The sequence below is a fragment of the Vombatus ursinus genome, unplaced genomic scaffold (genome assembly GCF_900497805.2).
Source record: "Vombatus ursinus unplaced genomic scaffold, bare-nosed wombat genome assembly UNPS02000580.1, whole genome shotgun sequence".
Taxonomy (NCBI): Eukaryota; Metazoa; Chordata; class Mammalia; order Diprotodontia; family Vombatidae; genus Vombatus; species Vombatus ursinus.
In genome coordinates this window covers 30,977,582-31,005,150 of record NW_020940358.1, presented here as the reverse complement: position 1 = coordinate 31,005,150, position 27,569 = coordinate 30,977,582, and the positions used below count along the sequence as shown (strand labels likewise).

The window sequence follows — 27,569 nt, the reverse complement described above, 5'->3', positions numbered from 1 at the left end:
GAACCCTTTGAAATCTGCTCTCCCAAGATCTAAGAATACCTATTTTTCACAGCTCCCTTTTCTATCATTCTAAGACAAAGCAGTTATTTCCCCCCAGGGTTGTCATCATTTTTTCTCCACATCAAGTTCTTCCTTACTGGTGAAAATCAGGTTCAGAATAGAATTTCCTTTTGTAGGTTCCTCTACCTTTTAAAAGATGAAATTATCACTAAAACAAGATGAAGAGTAATTAGCGGCTGTGCTTTTGACAGATACCTTCCAATAGATGTCTGGAAAATTGAAGTCCCCCCTCCCTTGCATCACTGCCATATCGTGCCTTTGTGCCATGCTTTTGATCTGTTTCTCAGACCATGAATCGATTTCTCTTCTCTACGGGTGGTCTATGAGTCATAGTCTGATGGAATATTGTTTCTGTGTCTGTCTTTGGTGAATTTTACCCAAATGTTGTCTTCATCATGTCTCTCCTCTCTGGTTGCTAGATTTCCTCACATAAGTGCATCTTTCTGATATACAGTTATTCCTTCCACATCATAACTTTCTCCACCATGGTTTCACTATATTGCGGATCACACAAGAAATTAAACGAGAATTTGGGGGTGGGGGAGTTTTGTGGAAGCCGCAGATAACACGTGAAGGCCAGCAAGTGACCCAGAAAAGGTTGAGAAACTCAGAAATGCATAAAATATATGTAGAATATTGTAAAATATCAACACATTTTATCTTTTAATAATAATTCAGACTTTCTTCTCTGGTATGAAAGGAGAGTCAAAAAATTTTATGCAGATTTTCCAGATGGAGGGGGTCCCACTCCCCTAACCCTCGTGATATGGGAGGGATAACTGTACAATATTACTGCTTACATCCCACCTTTTACCTATTCAGTTCCTTTTCTATAAAGCAAGGGTTTTTAAGATGAGCTGCAAAGACCCTCAAGGGATCTGTGAATGTAGATGGGAGAAAAGAATTAAATCTCTACTTTCCTAATCTCTTTCTGAAATTTAGCATTTCCTTCAATTATGAATGTTGGAGACAAGCGTTATGCTGAGAAGGGGTCCATGGACTTTACCAGACTGTCACGTTGGCCCATTCCTGCTAGAAAGTATGTCCTTCCAGGGCCATTTTCCAGTCCTGGTTCTGATCCCACCATGTCTTGGAAAGACCTATGAAGTCATTTAATTTTTTTTTTTTGTCTAAGGTTCTCCACCTATCAAATGAGGTGAATACCAGTCCTACTTGCCTCCAGGAACTAACAAAAAAATCAGAGAAGACAATAACAAACATGAAAACATTTCAAAAAAAATTTAATATTACACACACAAAAGGTTTTATACTTGCTTCTTCCCTGTGGTGAGGGAGTGACCCTAGATTCTCAAAGGCTACTGAGTCTCTATTCAATCAGCAAATCAATAAGCAAACCTTCATTAAGTATCTACTATGTGCCACCATTGTGCTAGGCTCAGGGGACATAAGCACCAGAGTGAGACACTTCTTGCATTCAAGGAGCTAATGTTCTACTAGACTCTAGTAACAAGAGGGATAGAATATGTTCACAGATAACCCGTCAACCAACTAATAAGCAGGGCAGGTAGGTGGCACAGTGGATAGAATGCTAGACCTAGAGTCAGAAGACTCATCTTTGTGAGTTCAGATCTGGCCTCAGATACTTATTAGATGTGTGACCATGGGTAAGTCACTTAACTCTCTTTGCCTCAGTTTCTTCATCTGCAAAAAGAGGTGGAGGAGGAAATGGCAAACTACTCCAGTATCCTTGCCAAGAAAACCCAAAATGGGGTCACAAAGAGTCAGACACAACTGAAAAGACTGAACAACAACTAATAAGTATTTATTGGGCATGTACTATGTGCCAGGCATTGTGCTAGGTTCTGAACATATGAAGACAAAAGGAAGTAGTTCTTGCACTCAGGGAGTTTACATAAGAGTAGGGATTCTTGACTGAAGGTCTGAGATCTTGCTTTTTAAAGTATTTGGTAATTGTATTTCAACACTATTGGCTTCCTTTGTAATCCAATGCATCTTATTTTACACATTAAAAAGCATTATTCTGAGAAGGGGCCCATAGGCTTCACAAGACAGTCACAGAGGTCCATGACTCAAAAAAGATTAAGAACTTCTACACTAGAGGGATACAACATGTACAAAGATAAGTAAATATAAAATAGCTGTTTCAAAGTACACAGTAGTGGGGGTAGGGCAGGGAATGGGACAACTGGAGGGAAATCTAGAAAGTGTCCAGTCATCTGAGCATCAGTCTATTTCTCATCACCGGAAGGTTGGCCACAAAATGATTTTTCTTTTCTTTTCTTTCTTTTTTTGGAAGAGATGGTTATAGCAACCATCTAGGAAGCTATAGAGGAATGGTAATTTATGTCAAAGGAGAGAGTAATAAATTAGAAGAATCTGAAATCTTTTGAAGTATAAGATATTATTTAGGTAGATAGGTAGATAGGTAAGTAGACAGATAGACATATGGGGCAGCTAGGTGGTGCAGTGGATAGAGCGCTGGCCTTGGAGTTGAGAGGACATGAGTTCAAATGCAACCTCAGACATATAACACTTACCAGCTGTGTAACTCTGGGCAATTCACTTAACTCCAATTGCCTCGACCAAAAAAAAAACAAACAAACAAAAAAAAGCATTTAAAAAAAAAAGATAGATAGATGTAGATATAGATTGTAGCTGTATGTAGACAGACAAACAGAGAGAGAGAACATTTATTAAGCACTTGTTACAGCCCAGGTACTATGCTAAGCACTGAGAATAGAAATACAAGCAAATAAAATAATCCCTGCTTTTATGGAGGTAATTCTAATTTCTAATGGAGGAAGACAACAGTAACAAAGTACTAGAGAGCTTAAGAGAGACACACAAGGGCAGTCTGGAGATGGCCAGGAGATGGCCCAGATGGGTCTGGGCCAAAGAGAAAACAAAATCCCACCTATCCAGGCCCAGGTTGCTCTTGGATCAGTTATCATCACCATCATCATAGTTTTATAGTTCAGAAAATCTGTGGGAGCAAAAGCCTGTGGGCCTGTGGTGGAATGGGCAGTAAAGGCTTAGTTTTTCCAAACTCTGATTTATAAGAAAACACTCCAGGCAAATGAGAAGCTTTTCTAAGTGAGATTTTGGAGTAGGAATTATAAAAAGAAGTTAGGGTATCTCCTACTTTCTTACCTTTGTATTTCTCCTAGTTAATGCCTAGCATAGCTCAGTGCATATATTGGCACAATAAATTAAGAAAGAATGAATGATGCCTGATGGGGTGGCAGCTGGTCAATGCTTTCATGTCAGTCAGCAGTGAGATTAGGCGTTTAAATTGCCACTGTATTTCCAGCCTGGGTGAGATGAGGAGACTCAAACTTTTAAAAATTTAAAGGGGCAGCTAGGTGGCATAGTAGATAGAGCTCTGGCCTTGGAGTCAGGAGGACCTGAGTTCAAATCTGACCTCAGACACTTGACACTTACTAGCTGTGTGATTGTGGGCGAGCCACTTAACCCCAACTGCCTCACCAAAAAAAAAAATTTAAATTAAAAAAGAAGTTAGTGACTGAATGGGAAAATCAGCTCCTTTCTCTAACAGTTTACAGAAGCTGCCCCTGTTCTATGACCAATTTTCTCATCTTCTCCTACAGATCAGAAAGCCCTGGGCAATTGCTCCTTCTGCCATGACACGGGGCAGTTGGGACAAGAGATCCACAAACTTCAGCAGGAGCTGGAGGAAATCCAGAAGATGCTTCTAGTCCAGGAGATTCAGTTGGATCAGACGTCCCAGACCCATCAGCAGCTCTTCTCGGCCAGCAACCAAATCACGGCTGTGGTAGACAGCTGCTCCTTCTCCATCCACCAGGTCAACCAGACTCTGGGGCAGTTCCTGGCCCAGGTGAGGGGCTGGCAGGCTGCCATGGCTGGACTGGACTTTTCACTAAAGGGCCTGACCCAGGACTGCTATGATGTTAGGGCAGCCGTACAGCAGATCAACTTCACAGTGGGGCAGACCTCAGACTGGGTCCACATGATCCAGCGCAAGATGGAAGAAGAAACCTTGACCCTGCAGAAAATGGTCAGTGAGTGGCAGAACTACACCCGGCTCTTTGGTGGCCTGCGGGCCACCTCATCCAAAACTGGGGAACTGGCCAAGAGCATACAGACCAGCCTCAGTACCGCTTCCCAGCGCATCAACCAAAATTCTGAGGGCATCCATGACCTGGTGTTGCAGGTGATGGGCCTGCAGCTGCAGCTGGACAATGTCTCATCCTTCCTGGATGACCACGAGGAGAACATGCATGACCTGCAGTACCATACGCGCTATGCCCAGAACCGGACTATGGAGCGTTTCGAGACCCTGGAAGGTCGTATGGCTTCACATGAGATCGAGATAAACACCATTTTCACCAACATCAATGCCACAGACAACCACGTACACAGTATGCTCAAGTACCTGGACGACGTGCGGCTCTCCTGCACGCTGGGCTTCCACACCCATGCTGAGGAGCTCTACTACCTCAATAAGTCTGTCTCCGTCATGCTGAGCACCACGGACTTGCTGAGGGAGCGTTTCAGCCTGCTCCGTGCCCGGCTGGACTTTGACATCCAGAACCTCTCAATGGTCATGGAGGAAATGAAGGCCGTGGATGTCCAGCACGGAGCCATCCTCCAGAACGTCACCATCCTAAGAGGTGAGGGCTCTCTGTGTGTAATTTATAGGTTGCTAAGGATGAGTCAGCCTGAACTGAATCTAGCTCAATTCAATTAATGATAATAATAATAATGTAATTATCATATTAATGATTTATTGTAAGTATTTATATGTAGTATGTTAAGGTTTACAAAGCACTTTAGGAAGAAAGGAAATAAGCACTTAATAAGTGCTTACCGAATGCCAGGCACTGTGCTAAGAGCTTTACAAATATTATCTCAGTTTGTTCTCACAACAACCCTGGGAGGTAGATGCTTTTTTATACATAATTTTTAGATGAGGAAACTGAGATATACAGAAGATAAGTGGCTCACCCAGGGTCACACCGCTAGTAAATGTCTGTAGGAGTATTTGAAGTTACAACTTCCTGACTCCAGGTCCAGTGCTCTGTCCACTATATCAAGTGTCTGCTTCAATTCGATTCAGTTTAACTTGATTCAATTCAACAAGCAATTTTAAAGCGCTTACTATGTGCCCAGGACAGCTAGGTGGCACAGTGGGTAGACTAGACTAGAGTCTGGAAGAATCATCTTCCTGAGTTCAAATTTGGCATCAGACCCTTACTACTGTGTGACCCAGGGCAAGTCACTTAACCCTGTTTGCCTCAGTTTCCTCATCTATAAAATGAGCTGGAGAAGGAAATGGCAAACCACTCCAGTATCTCTGCCAAGAAAACCCCAAATGGGGTCACCAAGAGTCAAACGTGACTGAAAACAACTGAACGACACTACGTGCTCAAGACAGTATTGGGGATACAAAGATAGTCCCTGTCCTCAAGAAGGTTATATTTTATTGGATTTCCTTTTTTTAATTAGTAAAATGGGATTAACAATACTTGTATTACTAATGTCATAGGACAAGATTCTATCATTCTGAGAAAGGGGAAAATAGCATCATAACAATTTAGAACTCAAAGGAACCTTAGAGGTGATCTAGACCATTGTGATGATAGGAGAAGATGATTGGTTTAAAAAAAAAAAAAAACTTTTTTAAAAAAGTTATAAGTCCTAGGCGTATAGGAAGAACTATTATTACTCCTTTAAGCTTATAGTAGAATAGAACTCAGGGTGGGCAGCATGGAGTTAATGTGACCAAGAGTCAACCTAGCTTAAATTATAACGCAGGCTCTGTTGTTAACTTACCTTGTGGCTCTGATTCTTTGCTTCCTTATCTGTTCAAATGAAGAGGTGGAGGTGCTGCCCAGTTCAGCATGCAAAGTTCAGGGTGTTGGTACTAAATTTAAACTGGAATTATGATTATATGAGTTTTAAGAATTTTAACTATTATACTCATTGATTTTAGTAAACATTGATGATGTTTTTGTTTTGCTTGATTTTGTTTTGTTTTTAATTTTCTTTTTTTAATTTATTTAATATTTTATTTTTCCCCAATTATGTGTAAAAACAATTTTAACATTTGTTTTTAAAGCTTTGAGTTCCAAATTCTCTCCCTTCCTTGTTCCCCACCTCCCTCATTGAGAAGGCAAGCAATTTGATGTAGGTTATACATATGTAGTCATGTAAAATATATTTCCATACTAGTCATGTTGTAAAAGAAAACATAGACAAGAAAAATAAAGTTAAAAAAAAGTATGCTTCAATCTGTACTCAGACACTATCAGTTCTTTGGCTGGGGACGCATAGCATTTTTCATCATAAATCCTTTGGAGTTGTCTTGGATCATTGTATTGCTGAGGATAGCTAAGTCATTCACAGCTGATCATCTTACAATATTGTTGTTACTTAGTACACAGTACATTTCACTTTGCAGCAGTTCATGTAAGTCCAGGTTTTTCTGAGAGCATCCTGCTCATCATTTCTTATAGTACAATAGTAGTCCATCACAATCACATAGTACAATTTGTTTAGCCATTACCCAATTGATTGACATCCTCCCAATTTCCAACTCCCTGCCACCAGAAAAGAGCTACTCTAAATATTTCCATACTTATAGGTCCTTTTTTGTTTTTTTTTTTAAACTCTTTTTGGATTTAGACCTAGTAAAGGCACTGCTAGGTCAAAGGGTATGCATGATTTTGTAGCCTTTGGGCATAGTTCCAAATTGCTCTAAAGAATGATTGAATCAGTTCACAACTCCATCAACATTGCATTAATGTCTTATCTTCCCCCCATCCCCTCCAACATTTGTCATTCTTTTTCTTTCCTATTAGTCAATCTAATAGATATGAAGTAGTACCTCAGAATTGTTTCAATTTGCCTTCCTCCAATCAATAGCTATTTAGAGCACCTTCTCATACAGCTATAGACAGCTTTGATTACTTCATCTAAAAACTGTTTATATCTCTTGATCATTTATCAATTGGCTCCTATTTCTATAAATTTGACTCAGTTCTCTATATATTTGAGAAATGGGGCTTTATCAGAGGACCTTGCTTCAACATTTTTTCACATTTATGATTGCTAAATGTATTTCCCTCCATCCTATTCCCCCCATTTATTCTCTCTCCTTTCACCCTGTCCCTCCTCAAAAGTGTTCTGCTTCTGACGGCCACCTTCCCCAATCTGCCTTCTGCTCTATCACCTCCCCCACCTCTTTTCTTACCCTTCCCCTCCCACTTTCCTACAGGGTAAAATAGATTTCTATATCCAATTGAGTGTGTATGTTATTCCCTCTTTGAGGCAATTTTTCTGAGAGTAAGGTTCACTCACTCCTGCCACCTCCCCCATCTTCCTCTCCACTATAAAAGCTTTTTCTTGCCTCTTTTATGTGAGATAATTTACCCCATTCTACTCCTCCCTTTCCCTTTCTCCCAGTGCAATCTTCTTTCTCACTCTTTAATTTTATTTTTTATATATCATCCCTTCATATTCAACTCACATCTATGCCCTCTGTCTACATATACTCCTAACTGCCCTAATAATGAGAAAGTTTTTGTGAGTTACAAGTATCATCATCCCATGTAGGAATGTAAACAGTTTAACCTTATTAAGTCCCTTATGATCTCCCTTTCCTGTTTACTTTTTTATGGTTCTCTTGAGTCTTATATTTGAAAGTCAAATTTTCTATTCAGCTCTGGTGTTTTCATCAAGAATGCTTAAAAGTCCTCTAATTCAGTGAATATCCAGCTTTTCCCCTGAAGAATTATACTCAATTTTGCTGGGTAGGTGATTCTTGGTTGTAATCCTAACTCCTTTGCCCTCCAGAATATCATATTCCAAGCCCTCTGATCCTTTAATGTAGAGGCTGCTAAATCTTGTGTTATCCTGACTGTGGCTACACAATACTTGAATTGTTTCTTTCTGGCTGCTTGTAATATTCTCTCCCTGACCTGAGAACTCTGTAATTTGGCTGTAATATTCCTGGGAGTTTTCATTTTGGGATCTCTTTCAGGAGGTGATTTTACCCTTTGGTTCTAGAATATCAGGGCAGTTTTCCTTGACAATTTCTTAAAAGATAATGTGTAGGCTTTTTTTTATCATGGCTTTCAGGTAATCCAATAATTTTAAGATTATCTATCCTGGATCTATTTTCCAGGTCAGTTGTTTTTCCAATGGGGTATTTCATGATGTCTTCTATTTTTTCATTCTTTTGGTTTTGTTTTATTGTTTCTTGATTTCTCATAAAGTCATTAGCTTTTATTTGCTTACTTCTAATTTTTAAGGAATTTTTTTTTAATGTTTTCACTTCACTTTTATTTGCAGTCTAATGTCATATTTACTCCCATGCCATAAGCTTTTGTTTCTTCAGTTTCTTCTGGGATATCTTTTTCTTTTGAGCAACCTCTTCTGGTTTAGGAACAATTTTTTCCTTTTCAGTAAGTATCATCTCAATATGGCGAGGAGAACTCATGTATGGGTTGATTTGACCATGAGCCCTGTAAGTATGCCGTTGCATTTTAGGAGTCTTGTTAACCTGGATATGCTCAATGACAAGAGAATCCACATCCAAATCCTTCAGTTATGTGTTACTCTCTGCATTTTTAAGCATATGCAGCAAAAATTCAGCACTCTTTTGGGGCCAACGACCCTGTGTCCAACCCCACTGCTTAGCCTGGGCACACCTGCCAATTCCATCATTATATTGCCTGAAGGGAACACATTGTTTCTTCAATGTGACATCTTTCAAATACTTGGTAGCTTTTCGGATATGCATGCCCTTGATAGCTTGGGCTGTTTCACAGGTGTTCTTGAAGTGGACCCGGAGATTTGAACCCCTTGACTTGCATGATTTTGTGGGGTTCTCTGGATCAAGAGAGTACCTCACCATTTGAAATGATTCCCTAGGACGGGTCAAGGTAAGAGCAGGAATTATTTTCATCAGTGAGCTTTTGTATCTCCTTTTCCATTTGACCAATTCTACTGTTTAAGGAGTTTTTTTCTTCAGTGAATTTTTGTGTCTCTTCCTCCATTTGGCCAATTCTGCTTTTCAAGGCATTCTTCTTCTCATTGGCTTTTTGTACCTCTTTTGCCATCTGGCCTAGTCTGTTTTTTTAAGGTATTATTTTTTTCAGTATTTTTTTTGTGTTTCCTTTACCAAGCTGCTGACTCTTTCTTTCATGATTTTCTTGTATCACTCTCATTTCTCTTCTCAATTTTTCTTCTACCTCTCTTACTTGATTTTCAAAATTCTTTTTTTGAGCTCTTCCATGGCCTGAGACAAATTCACATTTTTTGTGGAGTCTGTGGATGTTGGAGCTTTGACTTTGTTATCTTCTTACGAGTGTGTGTTTTGATCTTCTTTGTCACCATAGTAACTTTCTATGATCAGAATTTTTTCTGTTCTTTGCTCATTTTTCCTGTCAATTTCTTGACTTTTAGCTCTTTGTTAAAGAGGGACTCTGTTTCCAGGGTGGAGGGCTCACTGTCCCAGGCTTCAGGGGTTTTGTGCAACTGTTCTCAGAGATACTTCTAGGGACCCATAAGTTTTCAGTTTTTCCAAGGTGGTATGACCTAGGGAGAGGTCTATACTACTGTCCTGGCCTATGCTCTTGTCTGTGAGTGACCACAAGCACTCTTTCCTGCCCTGAAATTGTGACAAGGATGATACTACGACACTGTGGCCTCAAACTGTGGTATGCTAGCGCTCCTCTCCACCCTGGGACTGCTACCCAGATCTGAGTGTGGGCAAAGTAACAGAGTCCTGTGTCCAGTGCCAGCAAACAGACCCCTATAATTTCATTCTGATCAGTTGTTCAACCCCTTTACTGTCTGTGGACTAAGATCTCCAGATGCAGCCAATGTCACTGCTGATTCAATGGCTCCCAAGGCCTGCTCCTGGTTTGCTGGGGGCTGATCTGTGCTCCACTCTCACCCAGGTGTGGCAGACCTTTCCTGCCAACCTCATAAGTTGGCTTAGGCTGGAAAATTATTTCTCCCCATCCTTTTGTGAGTTCTGCCACTTCAGAAATTGTTTTACGGCATTATTTAAAGGTGTTCACAGGGGGTTGGAGGAGAGCTTAGGTGAGTTGCTGCCTTTTCTCTGCCATCTTGGCTCTGCCTCCTATTTTGTTTTATTTTTGTGGAATGAAGAAGTATATTAATAGGGACAGGAAAAAGATCTGTGACTTCACGGGCATAGAAAACCCCCTGGATGAGGAAACTATTAGAAACCTATGCCTTTTGGGGGGGGGGGGCATGGTGGGAACAGTCCACAACTGTGATTTCTTCAGTGTAAAGAACTCTCTGTATGTATACCTCCTCCACTAATGCTGTTTGCTGACTCATTAGTCATCTCAATAAGTATTCGTTCTGTAACTTTTATCTAATTGTTGATTTTTTTCACTGAAGAAGATGTGCTTAGCACTGAGACACACCACTAGAGATGTTTTCCACCTTGTTCTTTCTGCCTCCAACAACAACCACTTGAATCTTACTCCTTAAACAAGAACTTGTTTGTCCCTACTCCTTACTTATTCCAATTGTTCATGTTGTGGGATAGAAAGAATGCTCCTTTGGTTGCTTCTGCTTTTTCTTCTTACTTGGATCAGGGGCCATCCTAAGCTTAAAGCTATACACATATGTCTACTCATTGGATCATAGAAGGTTAAAGCTGGAAGGAAATTTGGGGAGCATCTAGCCCAGGGGCCTCAAGGCCGCATGTGGCCTTGAAGTCCACAGGTTCCCCACCTCTGTTTTCTAGGCCGACTTTAAAAATGGAGAAATAAGTGGGAGCTCTAAACAAGTGAGCTGTATTAACAGGGAGCTCACAGTAGAACTGGAATGAGCCCCTAGGTTTCCAGATTCCTAGTCTTTTATTCTTTCTAGTACACCACTCTGTCCTCTTACCCACTAAGGCTACACAATATGCCCTCCTTACGATGTTCACCAGCATCATCCCACCCTTCTCTATTGGTATGCCATATTCAAACCTTCCTTGGATCCACAGATATAAAAGCACAAGGTCGCCTGTTATATTTACACGTCTCCTCCCTCTGTTTCCAGAATGAAATTCTTTGGGTTTCGTTTTTAATTAATTTATTTTAAACTTAAAAACACAATAAGAAAAGAAAAAGAAACATTATCAACTTAAATATTAAAACTTAAATACAAAATAAGAAAAGAAAAAAAAGCATTGCCATGTGCACCACAGAACTTGAGAGAATTCAAGATATACAGCAATAAATTTCCATTTCAAGAAAGCTTGTATAATAAATACTATACATTGTGTTCAGAGCTGTCCATCTTTGCTTTCTTGTAAGTTTTCTTTTGTTTTCTGCTGTTTTCTGCTGTGCACTTCTTACTTTCTTCTTTTTTCCCTCTTCCTCCCCCACTCACCCCAGAATGAAATTCTTTGGGAGGTGATTTACCTCTTCTCTTTACAGCAAATCTGCCTTGAATGTTTCTTTCCCTGTCTTCCTGCTGAGGAAGGCATTATCTCAACTTATTCTTAAATTAGCAAGTGGGGCTGCTCCCAGAATACTCCCATCTGGGCCCAAATGTCAAAATGTCAAATGTCTTCTAATGTCAAAATCTTCTATTTCAAGACTTCAAGGATTTATGATACCCAAGCTGTGGCTGCTCCTAACACTAGTACTGATGGTCACTATTTTATGTCTGAGTAAATGGTCTTCTCAAGTTGTGGTTGAGAAATTCCTTGGCCTGGTGATAAGCCTTCCAAAACGTAGCTATGTTGGTCCTCACCCAATAGACATACCCATCACCAGGCATGCACTTAAAGTCATAAAATACAAATTCCTTTCTTTAGAAGTTAAAGCCCTTCACAATCAGGTTTCAACCTATCTTTTCAGTCTTATTATGCACAATTCCCCTTCACAGACTCTGTCTCAGCCAGACTTTTCTATTTGCTATTTCTTGCTCACAATATTCTGTCTCTGAATCAATTGATCAATAAGTATTTAGTAAATGCCTGCTATGTGTCAGGCACTGCACTAATACAAATACAAAGAATGAAACAATCCCTACTCACAAGGCACTTATATTATAAAATGGAAGACAATACATACAAAAATATGTATATGTATACCACACACACACAAAGTGGTTAGTATAAGGTAGTTTGGGAGGGTGGGCACTAGCAGGTGGGGGAATCAAAAAGCTGATATAGAAGATATCGTTTGAGTTGCACCTCACAGGAATAGAGGCATCCTAGGAGGTAAAGAAGAACAGAATACAGTCCAAGCATGGGTGACAACCAAGGAAAAGCCTGGGAGATGGAAGATAAAAGACCAGTTTGGTCAGATAACAGACCGTGGGAGGGGGAGCAATGTTAGATCAGGCTGGAAAGATCAGGTCAGGCCAAACTGGAAAGAGCTTTAAAAGAAGAGTTTAGATTTTACCCAAGAGGTAATGGAAACCTCCTGGAGTTGATTGAGTAAGGAAGTCAGATGGTCACATCTGCATTTAAGGAAAATTACTTTAGCTACTTTATATAGGATGGACTTGCATGGTGGTGAGAGATTTGAGGCAGGGATACCAATTAAGAGGCTGTTGCAATAATCTGGATAGTCGAAGATGAGGGTTTGAACTAAGGTGGTGGCTGTGTGAATACAGAGAAAGGGTTGGATTTGAGAAATGTTGTGGAGGTCAAAATGACAAGATTTGGTACATAATTGCATAATTGGGGTCAGAGAGAATGAGGAGTTGAGGATAATGCTATGGTTACACACTTTGGAGACTGGAAGGATGGTGATGTTTTTGATAGAAATACAGAATTTTTAGAAGAGGATAGGATTTGGGGATAAAGCTAATGAGATCAATTTTGGATATATTGAGTTAGGGATGTTTGCAGGACATCCAATTGGTATATGGTGATGTAGGTCTGAAGCTTGAGGGAGAGGGGAGCTAGATGTTATGTGTGTGTATGTGAGAGAGAGAGAGAGAGAGAGAGAGAGAGGGAGAGAGAGAGAGAGAGAGAGAGAGAGAGAGAGAGAGAGAGAATAGAGATAAACTCATGGGAACCAATGAGATTATTGAGAGAAAAATGTAGATGGAGAAAAGAAGAGGGATTGGGACAGAAACTTAGAGAACCTCCAGAGTCAGGGAGCATGATATGGATCATGAGCCATCAAAGAAGACTGAGAAGGAGCAATCAGGCGAATAGAAACAGAACTAGGAAAGAAGGGTCACACAATGATTAAGTGTTGGAGGCTATGCAACCAGTGTGACACCTCCTATGGAGCTAGATATGCGTTCTGGCTGGGATGATATAGCAACTTCTGATTGGGCCCCATGACTAAGCAAGTTGTGTTGATTCCAGAGTTCATGTCCAGAACCAAGGGAGGTGCCACAGTCTAGAAAATTAGGGATTCCCCAGATCACCCTTTTTCCATACCATTGAGGAGACTGAGACCCAAAGAGATTAAATGACTAGCTCAAAGTCACATGCTCTACTTGACTCCAAGTCTAGCAGTCTACTTTCTGCACCACCTAGCTGCCTCTAGAGGTCACCTGGACCATCAAACAGAAATGGGAGCCACTAATCTGCACATAAGGATTCCTGCAGGCTGTGTATTAACTTAGGTTTAAAAATGTAATATTCTCCATGTTTTATTGGATTTTTATTTATTTTGTTAAGTATTTCCCAATTATATTTTAATCTGCTTTGGGCCACAATGTGGGTTGCATATTTGACACCTCTAATATAGATCAACTCCTCATTTTACAGGTGGGGGAACTGAGTCACATAGAGGTTAAGTGATGTGCCCTGGTAGCGGTCATGAATTCACACAAATTCTATTCATATTCTGGATCTTTAATGTTTTTTATTATTCCACAATAAAAATGAAAAACTCTAAGTCTAGGTAAATATAAGGCACCTAGAAGGCAGAGGACAGAGTGAAACCAGACTGAGGTACATAAAAAGTCTGCCCTTAAAATCCTGTAGTTGCTGCTTTTAATCTTACATTCTAGATTCATAGAAAAAAATAAAGAAAACTCCCCCAAAAGTCCTGTTGGCTTTTATGCAACTAGAACTTTCAGATTGTGGTAGGAGTGACTTACTTACGTGCATAAATCTTTGAAAATGCAACTTCAATGTTTGTATAAGGGCAGGAAAGCAGAGGTCCAAGTAAATATGAATGCTGCTCTTCTTTGGGAAAAACTGCAACTCTGTAGTTGAAAAATACGGGTGAACTTTAAATACAATCCACATATAATATTTTTACTGTAAAGAGGCTAACTGAAAGGCCCCAAATGGAATGGGATACAAGGCCTCCTTCCTTTCCTCCATGTCAGCTGGTAGTTTCTCTTTAAATTACAAAGAATCCACTGCATTCCCTTGTCAAGAAAGGGACTGACAGCACTCCTAGTCATACCGTGACTAAGAGCTGGAAATGACCTTAGACATCAAGGTCAACCCGCTCATTTTCCAGTTGAAGAAACTGAGGCCCAGAGAGATGAAGTGATTTGTCCAGTGTCATGAAGGTAGTACGAGGCAGAGGAAGTATTTGAACTCCAAATCTAGTCAAAATATTTCCATTGAACCAAAGCTCCTGGAATTCTTTGCCCTGGGGCCTCCACCTAAAACCTGATTATCTACCAATGGATATAGAAAAAACAAATCAGTTCCTGCCTTCAAAGAGCTTATATCCTATCCGGGGAAACAACATGTTCACATATAAATAAATAAAAAATATATACAAAATAAACAAAAACCAATTTGAAAGGAGAGGCACTAGTTGCTGGAAGGATCAGGAAAGGCTTTATGTAGGAGGTGGCGTTGAAGGAGGCTAGGAATTCCAACAGGCAGAGGTGAGGAGATAGCACAGAGGCCTACGCAAAGGCTCGGAGACGAGAAATCCAGTGTCATGAGTGAGGAAGAGCAAGAAGGCCAGTTTGGGTGGACCATGAAGTGCTTTAAGGACAGTAATATGACTTGGCCAAGGTCTCTGCTAGTCACTGATAAAACCAGAAGTAAGTCGATCTAGTGGCTCCACTATCTTTCCACGATTCCACACCATCCAAGAGGCACTGCCTTGATGTTCATTTGTTGTATGTGCCCCGTTGGTGTTCCCTGGCCTCTTAATCTCTGTCCCAGCAGCCTAGGGGGCTTGGGGCTCAGAGTAGTCCCTGCCTAACCTCCCACCCCCTAGTTTCAGCCATATAGACCACCCGCTTTTCCCAGACTTGAAGTCGTTTGTGGACTGAACTTAATGGGCATGAATTACTTAATTATAACTTCTGACTTCCTGACTCTTCCTTAGTAATTAAGGGGCCTGCTAGGACTCATGTGTTTTCTGTTCACTTCTTTCCCTGCCTCCTGACGTTGACAATTCTTGACGGCACCCTTCGCTTCTGTGCTCTGAATTCCCTTATGCCCTGTTGATACCCCCATGCAATCCTCCTTCTCCCCTTTTTCCCAGAACTGGTGAGCTAATGTTAGTCTTAACCCCTCCCTACCCTTCCTGACCTGATGCCTATTCCCTATAATTTGGAAACAATTGGGGTTTCTGTGGTGAGAAAGGCTCCACGAGGGGTTTCAAGCTATGGTGAATGATCAACTTCTAGTCACATTCCTAACCCCTCTTTCTACCAGCTTAATTATAGTCGAGAACTTCCTCCCTGAGGCCCAGCTAGTCACAAACTGCTAGAAGTGCTGACTTATACCCAGGGCTTCCTGCTACGTACAATGTCCTAGAATGCTATGCTTTGTGGCTGGCATGTGGAGCACCAGAGAAGGGCATCTCCTGAACCGAGAAAGAAATCTTTAAAATCAGCCCCATGCACACTTCAGAGAAAGACAGAGAATGAGCTTCTTTTTCCTTGCAGGTAGTATCAACGCCATCTGTATGATATCCAAGATAGACAGAGTACTGCCATTGGGGATGGGGGGGGGCGGTTTCTGAGGAGGGGAGGAATAAGGAAAAAATGACACCAACAGCAGCTGGTATAAGTGTAAGACTTATATAGAGTTTCTGAGCTCACTCTCCTACCCCTTTCCCCCAGCACTGTGACCTTGGATCCTCAGAGTTCAGATACATTCCCTTTCTCAGGGTTTAGGGGTACCCTCTCAATGGGCAACCTCTAAGGTCCCTTCTCACTCTTGGGCTCAAAAACCTTCAATGATGCTGCCCTGGTTAGAAGATTCAATGAGAATTCCTCAAACTAGTATACGCATTGACAGGTTCTAACTGCTATCAAGCAATCAACAAGCATTTATTAAGCACCTACTAGGTACCAGGCACTGTGCTAATGACTGGGGCCACAAATGCCTCCCCAGCTCTCAGTAGCAACAGTTGTCACACAAAATGAGTGTGCTTACTTACAGTAAGACAGGTAGGCAGGAAAAGACCTGGCAACTCAGCTGATTCAATACGATAGCCAAGAGCCTCACTGTTGCTGCAAAGAGAAAGTCCTTTCAAAAGATTGTGTACAAGTAAATAAACAGGGTAATCGAGAGCAGAAAGGAGGCCACCTGGAAAAATAAGTTACTTCATAGCATCAAAGTTATAGACTTTTAGAGCTGGGAGGGTGCCTCTAGTCCCAAAGCCAGTTTTTAAAAGCCCAAAATTGTTTCAAATACACATAAAAACAGACTTCGAGAAGAACTGACTCCACTTCAAAAATACTTTCAGAGATTTAAAACAAACTTTGGGCTGTTTATAACAAAGGTGCTAAAGTTTCACAGTTAAACTGAGCAGCTGCTTTTTGGCTCCAAGAAGTTCTTATGACACTATAAGGGGACCATGATTACATGATTAAATGTTGATAAGATTGGCCTTATAAGTTCCTGGGCCAATGAAGAGGATCTCCTCTCTACCTAATAATAGCTCCCATTTACATAGTGCTTTAAGCTTTGAAAAGCACATTATCTATATTAATTCATTTGGTCCCCTCACAAAAATCTTGTGAGGTAAGTGCTATTATTACCCCCATTTTATGGATGTGGAAACTCAGATTGAGAGAAGCTGTGGGGCTTACCCAGAATCACACAGCTAGTAAAGATTTAGAGCCTGTTGAGGTTGAGGGTTGGGTTGCTCCCACATTGTTGCACACCCCTCTCCTCTCTGTGTGTTTGGTGCAGTGTTGTGGCTTGAATACAGTTGGGAATCAGTGAGCTCCACAACAGACGTTATACAAACTATTGTTATTATCATCATTATTATTTATTATTATTATTCAAACGAACATTTATTAAGCTCCTCCTGGGTGCAGATCATTACCCTAATCATTGTGAAGAGCATTTCACATAAAGGCAGGGTGTGTAATGAAAAACATTCTGATTCTGGAGTCAGAAGACCTGGCCTCTAATGCTGGTTCTGTTACTTTCTACAAATGAGATGCAGTAAGTGAAAGTACTTTGAAAACCGCCAAGCACACAGACAGGCACACCCTGAATTAGGATGCACCGGCCACTTGGCTTTGCAATAACATTGTTAATGCGTTGTAACCAAAGCCTATTGTAAAGTCATCAAGTCTTGGTGTAACATCACTTGGACAATGAAATCAATTTAGGACATTAATAATATTGTGCCTTTTGCAGCTAACTGTCCTGGGTAATATTTTGGCTTAACATCATGTTTTTGTAAAATTGATTAATGTTAAGTGGGATAGGTCTATAAAAACATAAGCTATGAAAACATAAAAACATTTTTGTTGAAAATAAATGGGATCTTTTTATTCTGTTGCTCAGTAGAAGACTTTGATACCTACTGGGAAAGTAGACAAGAGAAAGAGTATTATAAAAAATGAATCTGAAAAAAAAAATCTGAAAAACTTGAGAACTCTTGATCAATTAAGTGATCAACTAGGATTCCAGAGATCAATGATGAAGAACATTAACCACCTTCTGGGAGAGATAATAGATAAATATGCAGGACACATACATTTTCTTTCTATCACTTCACCTCTGTCTACCTCAGTTTTCTCATCTGTAAAAAGGGGGTAGAAATAACAATACCTACCTCCCAGGAGTGTTGTAAGGAAAAGAAATGAGATATTTGTAAAGTGCTTTGCAAACTTTAAAGTCTTATATAAATTCTAGCTATTGCTATTTTCCTTTTTCAATAGTTGGAGGAAGATAGGTAGAAAAATCAAATGCTTGATCATTGAAACAAAGATATAGACAGATGGACGGATGGATGGATGGATAGATTGATAGATTTATATTTTTTAAAAGTATGAGTATGGCATTATACAATGAATAAAAAGGTCAAAGGATGTGAATAATTTCAAAAGGGGAAAAATTATTAGTTATCCCTTAAAACAATGTTCAAACTCACTAATAATTCAAGAGATGAAAATTAAAGAAAGAAAATTGCCCTATTAAGTCAAGGTCCCAGGATGGGAGCCAGGCCATGTTAAGCCCAGGGACCTGGTGGAGCCCTTGGTTACAGGTTGTATTCTAATATCAAGTGTGGGCATTATAATGATACAAGATTAGCTTTGTTTTCTCCTTCTTGCCTTTTACTTTGTTGTGGTCACTGTGACTATATTGTTTCCTTGGTTCTGCTTACTTCACTCTGCATCCATTCAAATGAGTCTTTCCATCTTCCTCTGAACCAGCCCCTCCGTGTTATAGATAGGAAACTGAGGTCCACATCTGGCAGCAGATGCAATAGTTGGCGACAGAATCAGAACTAGGCCCCAGAAGTCCTTCTGACTCCTAATCCCAATGTCCCTTCCACCACCACTCACCAGACCAGTGCTCTAGCCCCAGAATGATACTTATGCTTTGGCAAACCTGAGCAGAGCCAGGTTACAAACAACTCCAGTTCCAGAGCCATGGCCCTTGGGCAGCGCTTCAGGGAGCCGTGTTGTTTTTGCTGCTATCCCACTGTGGGGATTTATCATGGAAAATGGGCCAGGGCGAAGCTTCTCGGTTTGTTGGTGTTTCAAAAGCCCCGTAGCTGCCGTCCTCAGCCTCCCTCCCCCAGACAACCTAGAAGCACACAGGGAATTCTATTCTCTGTTATTGATACATCTGAGTGAGTCAATATATGACAACATCTTCTAGTGGAGGGGGAGAGGCTGGGCGGGGAAGGCTAGGGATGGAAGTGGCAAGAAACTGGGATCTGAAGTTTTGGTTGGCTCTAGTGGGGTAGAGACTGGGCTCTGATTCCTGGTTTAGATCATAATAGAGCAACACTTACAGCCTCTCTGTTCCACTTAGAATGACTCACTCCAGGAGAGGTAATGGGGGTGTGGGGGAAGGAGGGTGAGGGGTGGAGGCTGGAGGGAGGACAAAGGGTGGAGCTAGAGGGAGCGTTGCTAGAATCTGAAAAATCAGACAAGTTATGAGGTGGGTTGGGAAGGGCTCTGGTGAGGACTAGGCTGGCTTACGGTAACTTCCAGGGAGCTTAAAACTCTCCAGAGTTCCCAGGCGGCCCTTCTCGCTGAAGGCTAAGTCTCTGTAAGTAGCAATATCACATCATGGCCAGAGCTTTGAGTCTACAGTCAAAGGACCTGGGTTTGAATCCTGGTTTTGATACTCCTTACATGTGTAACCTCTCTGGGCCTCTGGGCCTTCCATATGTAAAACGAGGAGAATTGACTACAGTCTTCTAGGTCCACCCTTTCATAATTCTGTTATAAAGCATACGTGAGAAGGGAGAGTGGGCCTAGCCTTCAAAGCCCTTCATAACCTAGGCCCCTTCTACCTTTCCAGTCCCCCTACACCTTGATCCCTGCCACTTTTTCTTCAATCCAGTAACACTGGTCTCCTGATTCAACAAATAAGACACTCCATCTCTCCCTTCTGGGTATTTTCTCTAGTTGTCCCCTACGTCTGATATATGCTCTCCCACATAATCTCTACCTGCTGGCTTCCCTGGCTCCCTTTAAGTCCTAACTCAATCCTACCTTCTACAGAAAGCCTTTCCCAGCTCCTCTTAATTCTAGTACCTTCCCTGCCATAATTAATTATTTCCTAACTATATATGTTTATATGTATGTGTATATAATTTTAGCTTATTTGTATCTATTTGTCTGCTTATTGTCTCCCTCATTAGACTGTAAGTTCCTTGAGGGCAGGGACTATCTTTTGTCTCTTTTATATTCCCAGCAGTTGGCACAGTGCCTGGCACATGGGAAGCATTTAACAAATACTCATTAACTGAGTGTGCATTGGTACAGAGAGGTTCCTTACTGCAAGCCTCCACATATCAGTGAAATCATAGATCCAATTGGGGGGGGGGGGGGGGAGACTTATGGAGTATTTTATTTAAAACATAAAACTGGAAAATTGGAAAAAATTTCTAAGCAAAAAATATTAGTTATTTTTATAGGTTCAATTCTGTTGACAAAGTTTTGTCCGAGTACTTTTGAGAAGCAGGTCTGCTAAAAGATAGTCAACATCTACCTTAAGTTTCTAAGTACTCTTTAATTCCGCCCTCATTGTTTTCTATTGAAATCCTAAAAACATTTGCATTAAGTCTCAAGGATTATAGTGAAATGGAGTTTAATCTCCATAAATTGTAAGATTGTTGTTCACATTTCCCATCTCTTTCACAATCATGGTCAAATGCAATGTTGATTCTGCTAACTGGTTTGGTGAATTATTCATTGACATTGGCATTGTGCTTTTCCTTGGACCTCCTCCAGGGTACCACACAGGGTCTCTGTACCACAATGGAGGTTCTGAAGTGAGGTGGTGAGGAGGGTCCCAATCCATTGCACTCTCTCCCAACCTGGGTTGCTTTGCCTTCTTCTATGTGGTCCTCATGTTCCTGCTCTATGTCACCTATGTTTGGCTCCTAGGACCAAGGAGCCTGAATATCCCCAAACCTCACATGCCTATTTATGAAAATTCCTTCTCCTACTACCTTCCCCACTCGAAAAAATTTTTGCCGTGGTTTCTTGGCTCAGCTACCCCTCTTCCTTCTCCATCTGACCAATGACGCCTTCTCTCAAAGCTATACCTCTTCCCTTTTTAATACATGTATACAATGACATCAGAAGACTCACACTACCCTATCCCCTATACCCTGGGCCCTTAGCTTCTGTCCTCATTCCCACAGGCCCTCATGGTGGGTCACAGGTCCAATTTTTTAAAATGTGCATGGGTCATTGCACTAAGCTCTGAAGTACAAGGAGTACAGGACACAGAACTTATCCTGTTCTAGCTGGAGAGACAGAACATAAACACAAAAATATTAGTGATGTCACAAGGAAAGCTGGGCTGAGGGCCATGAGAATCATAGAGAAGATGAGTTCTAAGGGAGTTAAAAGGAAGTGCTCTCTGAGCATTGGGATGGGCAGGGGAAGGTTTCAGGGGGACCTGAAGCCATAAAAAGAGCTTTCAATTTTGGAGTCAGAAGATCTGGAGTGCAAATAAACAATTAATATGTACATACATATATGGGAAATATATAATACAGAAGAATATGGTAGAGGCAATTTTCCTCACCTGTAAAAAATGAGAGTATTGGACGGAACAGTTGGTGACCATGGGCATCACCAAACATCTCTTTGTTTCTATTTCGCCTTTTGTAAAACAAATGGGTTAGATAAGAGCTGTCAAATATGCCTCCAGTTCATCCACAGGACTCCAGAGTTGGGCTAAACCAGATTAAAATGGAATTGTGAAATATTTGACAAAATAAATAAAAATATAGTAAATCATAAATAATATTAATATGTGGTTTTCTAAGTCAATATGCAGCAGCCCTCAGGGATCCTTGTGTATGGCTTAGCAGCCCCAAGTTTCTATTGAGTTTGACCTCACTGAGTTGGATCATTAGATTGTCTGGTTTCTAAGATGCTTAAGGATCATAGATTTAGAGCTAAAGTTTACCTTAGAGACCCTATAGTCCAACCCCCTCATTTTACAAATGAAGAATCTGAGACCCATAAAGGTAAAGTGACTTGCCCAAGGTCACTCAGGTGGTATCAGAGCCAAAATTTGAACCCAGGTTCTCTGACTCTAGCAGTCTATACCTATTTTTCCTACTTTGTAATTCTGCATGTTTTTCTTTTAAAAACATGTTCATGTGTAATAAGAAACCTTAGATGTTGTCTTAGGTCCCTAAATCCCATGATCTCCCATTCCTTAGATAGCAAAAAGAAAAGGCCCCCATGCAAGTAATAAATGGGTCTTCTTGGTTGCTAGTTTCCTCTTTGCTTTTCTGTCATTCTTTGAGGTCCCACAGAGAACCCTTACTCCCTCCTTTGTTCTCCAGTTCAAAGGAATAGTTTGTCCTCTGCCGTGTATGTGTGTTCAGAAAGGATGGGATACAGTTGACCACAAGAATGGTCTGTAAAAGAACCTTTACAGAAAGCAGTATGGTGAGGCCAACCCACCTTTTGTTGATAGATGTAAATAAGATGTTAATCATAGAACAATTTGGAACTATGGCCAAAGAGCTATAAAACTGTGCATACCCTTTGACCCAGCAATATCTAGGGCTGTATCCCAAAGAGATCACAAAAATGGGAAAAGGACCCACATGTACAAAAATATTTGTAGCAGCTCTTTTTGTGGTGGCAAAGAATTAGAAATTGAAGAGATATCCATCAATTGGGGTATAGCTGAACAAATTGTGGTATATGAATGTAATGGAATACTGTTGTGCTGTAAGAAATTATGAGCAAGCGGACTTCAGAAAAACCTGTAAAGACTTGTATGGAATGATGCTAAGTGAAGTGAGTAGAACCAGGAGAACATTGTACACAGTAACAGCAACATTATACAATGATCAACTTTGATAGACTTTACTCTTCTCAGTAATACAAGGATCTAAGACAATTCCAAGAGACTCAAGATGAAAAATGCTATCCACATACAGAGAAAGAACTACAGAGTCTGAATGCAGATCAAAGTATACTATTTTCTCTCTTTTCTTTTCTTTCTCATAGTTTTTCCCTTTTATTCTGATTCTTCTTTCACAACATGAGTAATGTGAAAATATGTTTAATATGATTGTACATGCATAGCCTCTATCAGATTGCATGCCATCCTGGGGAGGGAGACAGGGAAGAAGGGAAAAAAAATTAGAACTCAAAATCTCATAAAAGTGAATGCTGAAAGCTATCTTTACATGTAATTGGAAAAAATAAAATACTAATATGTGAGGGTGAGGGGGAAGATGTTATTCATGGAAAAGTACCAAAGAAACTAGTAGAACAAATGCTAAGGATCAGAGTGGCTGACTTGGCATCAGAAAGAACCAAGTTCAAATCCTCCCTCAGATGCTTTCTAGCTGTATGACCCTGGACAAGTCAATTTCTCACTCTCAACCTCAGTTTCCTCATCTGTAAAATGGAAATAATAATAGTGCTGACGTCACAGTGTTGTCATGAAGTTCAAATGAGGTAATCTACATAAAGTATGTTACATTCCTTAAAGTACTATATAAATGTTATTATTGTTATTATTATTATTATTATTATAGACTAAAGTCAGAAAAACTTGAGTTCTTAGTCTGATTTTACAACTCCCTGCCTCCATGACCCTAGGCAAGTCATTTCATAGATCAATAAAAGATAAAGTATTTGTTAAGTTCTTTTTTTTAACTTTTAATAATGTTTTATTTTCCCCAATTACATGTACAATTTTTAACATTCATTTTCTTTAAGTTTTGAGTTCCAAATTCTATCCTTCCCTCCCTTCTTCCTTTCCCCCTCCCTGAGACAGTAAGCAATCTGATATAGGTTATACATGTGCAATCACATAAAACATTTCCATATTAGTCATTTTGTGCAAGAAGATTTGAACAAAAATAGAAAAAGAAAGAAAGTGAAAAATAGCATGCTTCAGTCTGTATTCATACAACATGAGTTCTTTCTCTGGAGGTGGATAGCAGTTTTCACCATGTGTCACTTGGGATTGTCTTGGATCATTGTATTGCTGCGAATAGCTAAGTCATTCACAGTTGATCATTATATGACATTGCTGTTACTGTGTACAATGTCTTCCTCGCTCTGTTCGTTTCATTTTGTGTCGATCCATGTTAGTCTTTCCCAATATTTGTTAAGTTCTTACCATGTGCTGAGCATAGTGCTAAACACGGGGGATACAAAGACAAAAGCAAAAACAACTCCTGCCCTCAAGGAGCTTATATTCTAACAGAAGAAAACAACATGGATAGAGAAGTGGTAGCCAGGGAGGGGTGTTTTGGTTTGGGAAGTCACAGGGATGGCGAGTAGCTTAATAGGTCAATCGATACTCTCTTTCCAGGAATGACAGATTGTTGATTTGATTAGTGTTTGCAAAGCTAAATGTGGACCTGAGAGCAGAGGGGAGGGGAGGTGGCCCAGTAGGAAGATAGGTGTGGTGCAGTGGAATCGGGCATGAGGCTGGGACCATATGATGAATCCTCACCAATCAGGTGAGTGGGAGCTAGAGGTAAAGGTCCAGATCAGAGGGGAAGGGTAGACTAGCAAGCAATATCAACAGTGGAAGCAACAGGATAGCATGTCATGATGATAGCTGGGGTACCAGCACGGTTGGGTAAACCCTCACCATTCTGGGCCTCAGTTTCCTCATCTGTAAAATGGGACAGTTGGACTAGATGATCTCCTAGGCATCTTCTAGATGTCACATTCTACATTCTTTATAATATTAAGCAAAGTCTGATGTCTTGACCTCCCCTTTTCTTCCAATCCTAGGCATCCCTGGACCTCCAGGACCAAGAGGACTCAAAGGCGACGTGGGCGCAAAGGGACCCTATGGGAGCAGGGGTCCCAAAGGAGACAATGGCACTATGGGCCCCCCTGGCCCTCAGGGCCCTCAGGGTCAGCCTGGTAAAACAGGGCCAGCAGGTGAAAGGGGACCCAGTGGCCTCAAAGGCTTCCCAGGCCTGAAAGGATCTAAAGGCAGCTTTGGATCAGCAGGACTGAAAGGACAGCCAGGCCCCAAGGGTGATATGGGACCCCAGGGGCCAGAGGGACCCCCAGGTTCTCCAGGTCCACCAGGACCCCAGGGCAAGCCAGGGATCGCTGGGAAGACAGGGTCACCAGGCCAGGTTGGGCCCATGGGCCCAAAGGGCGAGCCTGGCATACAGGGTCCCCCAGGTCTTCCGGGGCCTCCAGGGCTACCAGGAAACCAGAGCCCCTACTGAAAAGAGTCCACTTCCTAGAAATGCTGCCACACAACAGTTCTGGGGAAAGGGACTGCCCAAAGCAGCCCAGGGCCCTGTCAAGGAAGAAGCATCTCTCCAAAGACAACCGTGCCTCCTTCAGCTCCACTAGGATTCCTCCTGGATCTGACCTGTCCATATCCAGCTTTCGAAGGACTTTCTGCTTGCTGCCTTGGCTAGTCCCAATAGGGATCCTAGAACCCTACCTATCCTTGTCCCCAAAGGCTGCTGCCGTAGTCCCCAGTCCTAAATTAATGGGACTAAACTTTTTAGTTCTTAGGGGGAAGATGGTGATGGGGATGATGATTAAGGTGGTAGTGGTGGTTGTGGTGGTCATGATCATGGTGATGACTGTGGTGGTGATTGATGATAAAGAAGCAGCAACACCCTTCTTACTGTTCTTCTTTCCCATAAAGCCTTTCTCCACTGAACAGGGAGTCTAACTGGACTAGCCTTGGGAGGGTGAAAGTGCAGGCCATGAGGAGGGCAGATGGGTCTGGGGATGCCCATGCCGATGGGACTTGAGCAAATTACCATGTGGGAGTTAGTGCATAAATCTGGTAGTGACTGCCCAGGAGAGGGTGTGGAGCTAGTATCATTACTGGTATAGCAAATATTCTCTTATTCCCCCATCATATTCAACATGGCTAGGGCCAACTATGTACTTGACGTGTCAAGGAAGGAAGAGACAAAAAGGAACTTCCTGCTTATGGAAACCATTAGAGAGTAGGTCTATTTGATCATCAAAAATGCTTCTTGGTTTGGACTGTACCGTATTGGAGGTGACTCAGAAACCTTTAGAGGAATGACTTCAGAGAGAAATGCTCTTCCTGACTGGAGTAGAAAGAAATGGCCATGCCATCCTCAGGGTCCTGTCTCTGGTTTCAACTGAAAGCAAGGGGCCTTTTTAAAAGACCCTTTACCTCCCCACCTCCTCTTGGGGCATGTGGCAGCCCAGTGGGAATTGATGTGGAAGAATGTCTTCACTTTAGAGAGAAAATGCAGCAATTGAAAGTACACCCTAAAGTTTGGTTTTGGAGCTAGAACTGTAATTTTATTGGTGCAGGAAACTCCCCATGACACAACTCCCTTCACTAACACAGATCAGCACCAGCTCTGCATCTTCTAGTTTTTGAAAACTGCTTAAAGTACATTGGCGAAAATGGGTGGAGAAGGCCACTGATGTTGGGATGAGGTAGGGAAAGCAAACTGAAGAGGACTGTCCCAGTTAAACATGCTCATGTTTGGGTGCTTTGGGAAGATAGCTCTTCATTCAGAGAGTCCCCACCCCCCCCCCCACACACACACAATTTCGCATCTAACCCTGAGGCTGGCCCTCTCTGTTACCTGAATGAGAGCTCATTGTCATCATGGTGGATGTACCAGGCAGCCGCAGGTACCCCCTGCTAACCAGAGCCCTGCTTCCACCACACTAGGTTCACCTGGCCCTAGCATACACTGAACAGCTGCTCATCCTGTACACATATTTACAGTGATCCCACAAGTAGTGCCTTTCTGCTCCCTGATCCAGGACTAAAAATCGCCCCTGGCCAATCCAGTGAAGAGGGACAAGATCGTACTAGTAGTGGGCAGGACTCACCATTAAAATCAAGGGCAGGGCCCTCAAGTGAGTACAGTGTTTGACCCTCTTGTTTCCCAAGGACCTACTGACTATCCCTCCAGTTCCACCACCCTCAGCTTCCAGGAGGCACTGCTGGAGGGAAGTATCAAGAAATTCCTTGTAAAAGGATCAAGATTCCCAAAGCTATGACACTCTCTGGGCTGTGGGAAGCACCAAAGCCACTTTCTTCCTATTTCTGCAGAATCACAATCCCAGACTTTAGGAAAGAGGGGGTTAGGGTCTTTGCTACCAGACTGATTGATCTGGAACAGAGCCCTTGTACTACTTGCTGGGGCCTGAAGTGGCATCTTAATTTTATTGTCTTTGTTCCAATTAATATGCAACTGGTTTGCATCTTCCCCCATTGCTGCTGTGTAACCCTTGTATCTACCTATATCACAAAACATTGTATTACTGGATCAATAAAGAGATACCTACCTGAGGGAGATGGGCTTCCTGACCTTTCTTCCAAGGAGGTGCCATTTTGGTAGAATATAGAGGAATCACCCACAGATACATCCATCCCACATAGAGTATCCATGTGTAGACCTCTCTTCCAGGGAGGTGCTGCTCTGGTGGAACATGGAGAAATCAGATACTTCTAACTCCATATAGAGTTTCATATCTGTACCTCTCTTCCATAGAGGTGCTGCTCTGATAGAACCTAGAGGAATCAGTCCAAGATAGGTCCATCCCATATGGAGTCTCTGTTTCTAGACACTCTGGTCCATCCATCAGTCAACAATCATTCACTGAGTGGCTCCTTTATGGACAACATGGTGCTTGTCCAGTGGATTAGG

The 27,569-nt window shown here is 41.5% G+C and overlaps 1 protein-coding gene and 1 pseudogene across 2 annotated transcripts in view; one reads left to right on the top strand and one right to left on the bottom strand.

Annotated features, from left to right (window-relative positions):
- The window catches only part of SCARA3 (scavenger receptor class A member 3), a 61,697-nt gene extending 34,486 nt beyond the window's left edge, over positions 1-27,211 (top strand). For both annotated transcript variants that reach the window (XM_027852388.1, XM_027852379.1), the window contains 2 exons: positions 3,651-4,694; positions 24,679-27,211. In XM_027852388.1, the coding sequence (XP_027708189.1) occupies positions 3,651-4,694; positions 24,679-25,130 (1,496 nt within the window). In that variant the 3' untranslated portion in view covers positions 25,131-27,211. The remainder of the gene's footprint in view (positions 1-3,650; positions 4,695-24,678) is intronic.
- LOC114036031 lies at positions 8,387-8,962 on the bottom strand (annotated as a pseudogene).
- Positions 27,212-27,569: the final 358 nt, after the last annotated feature.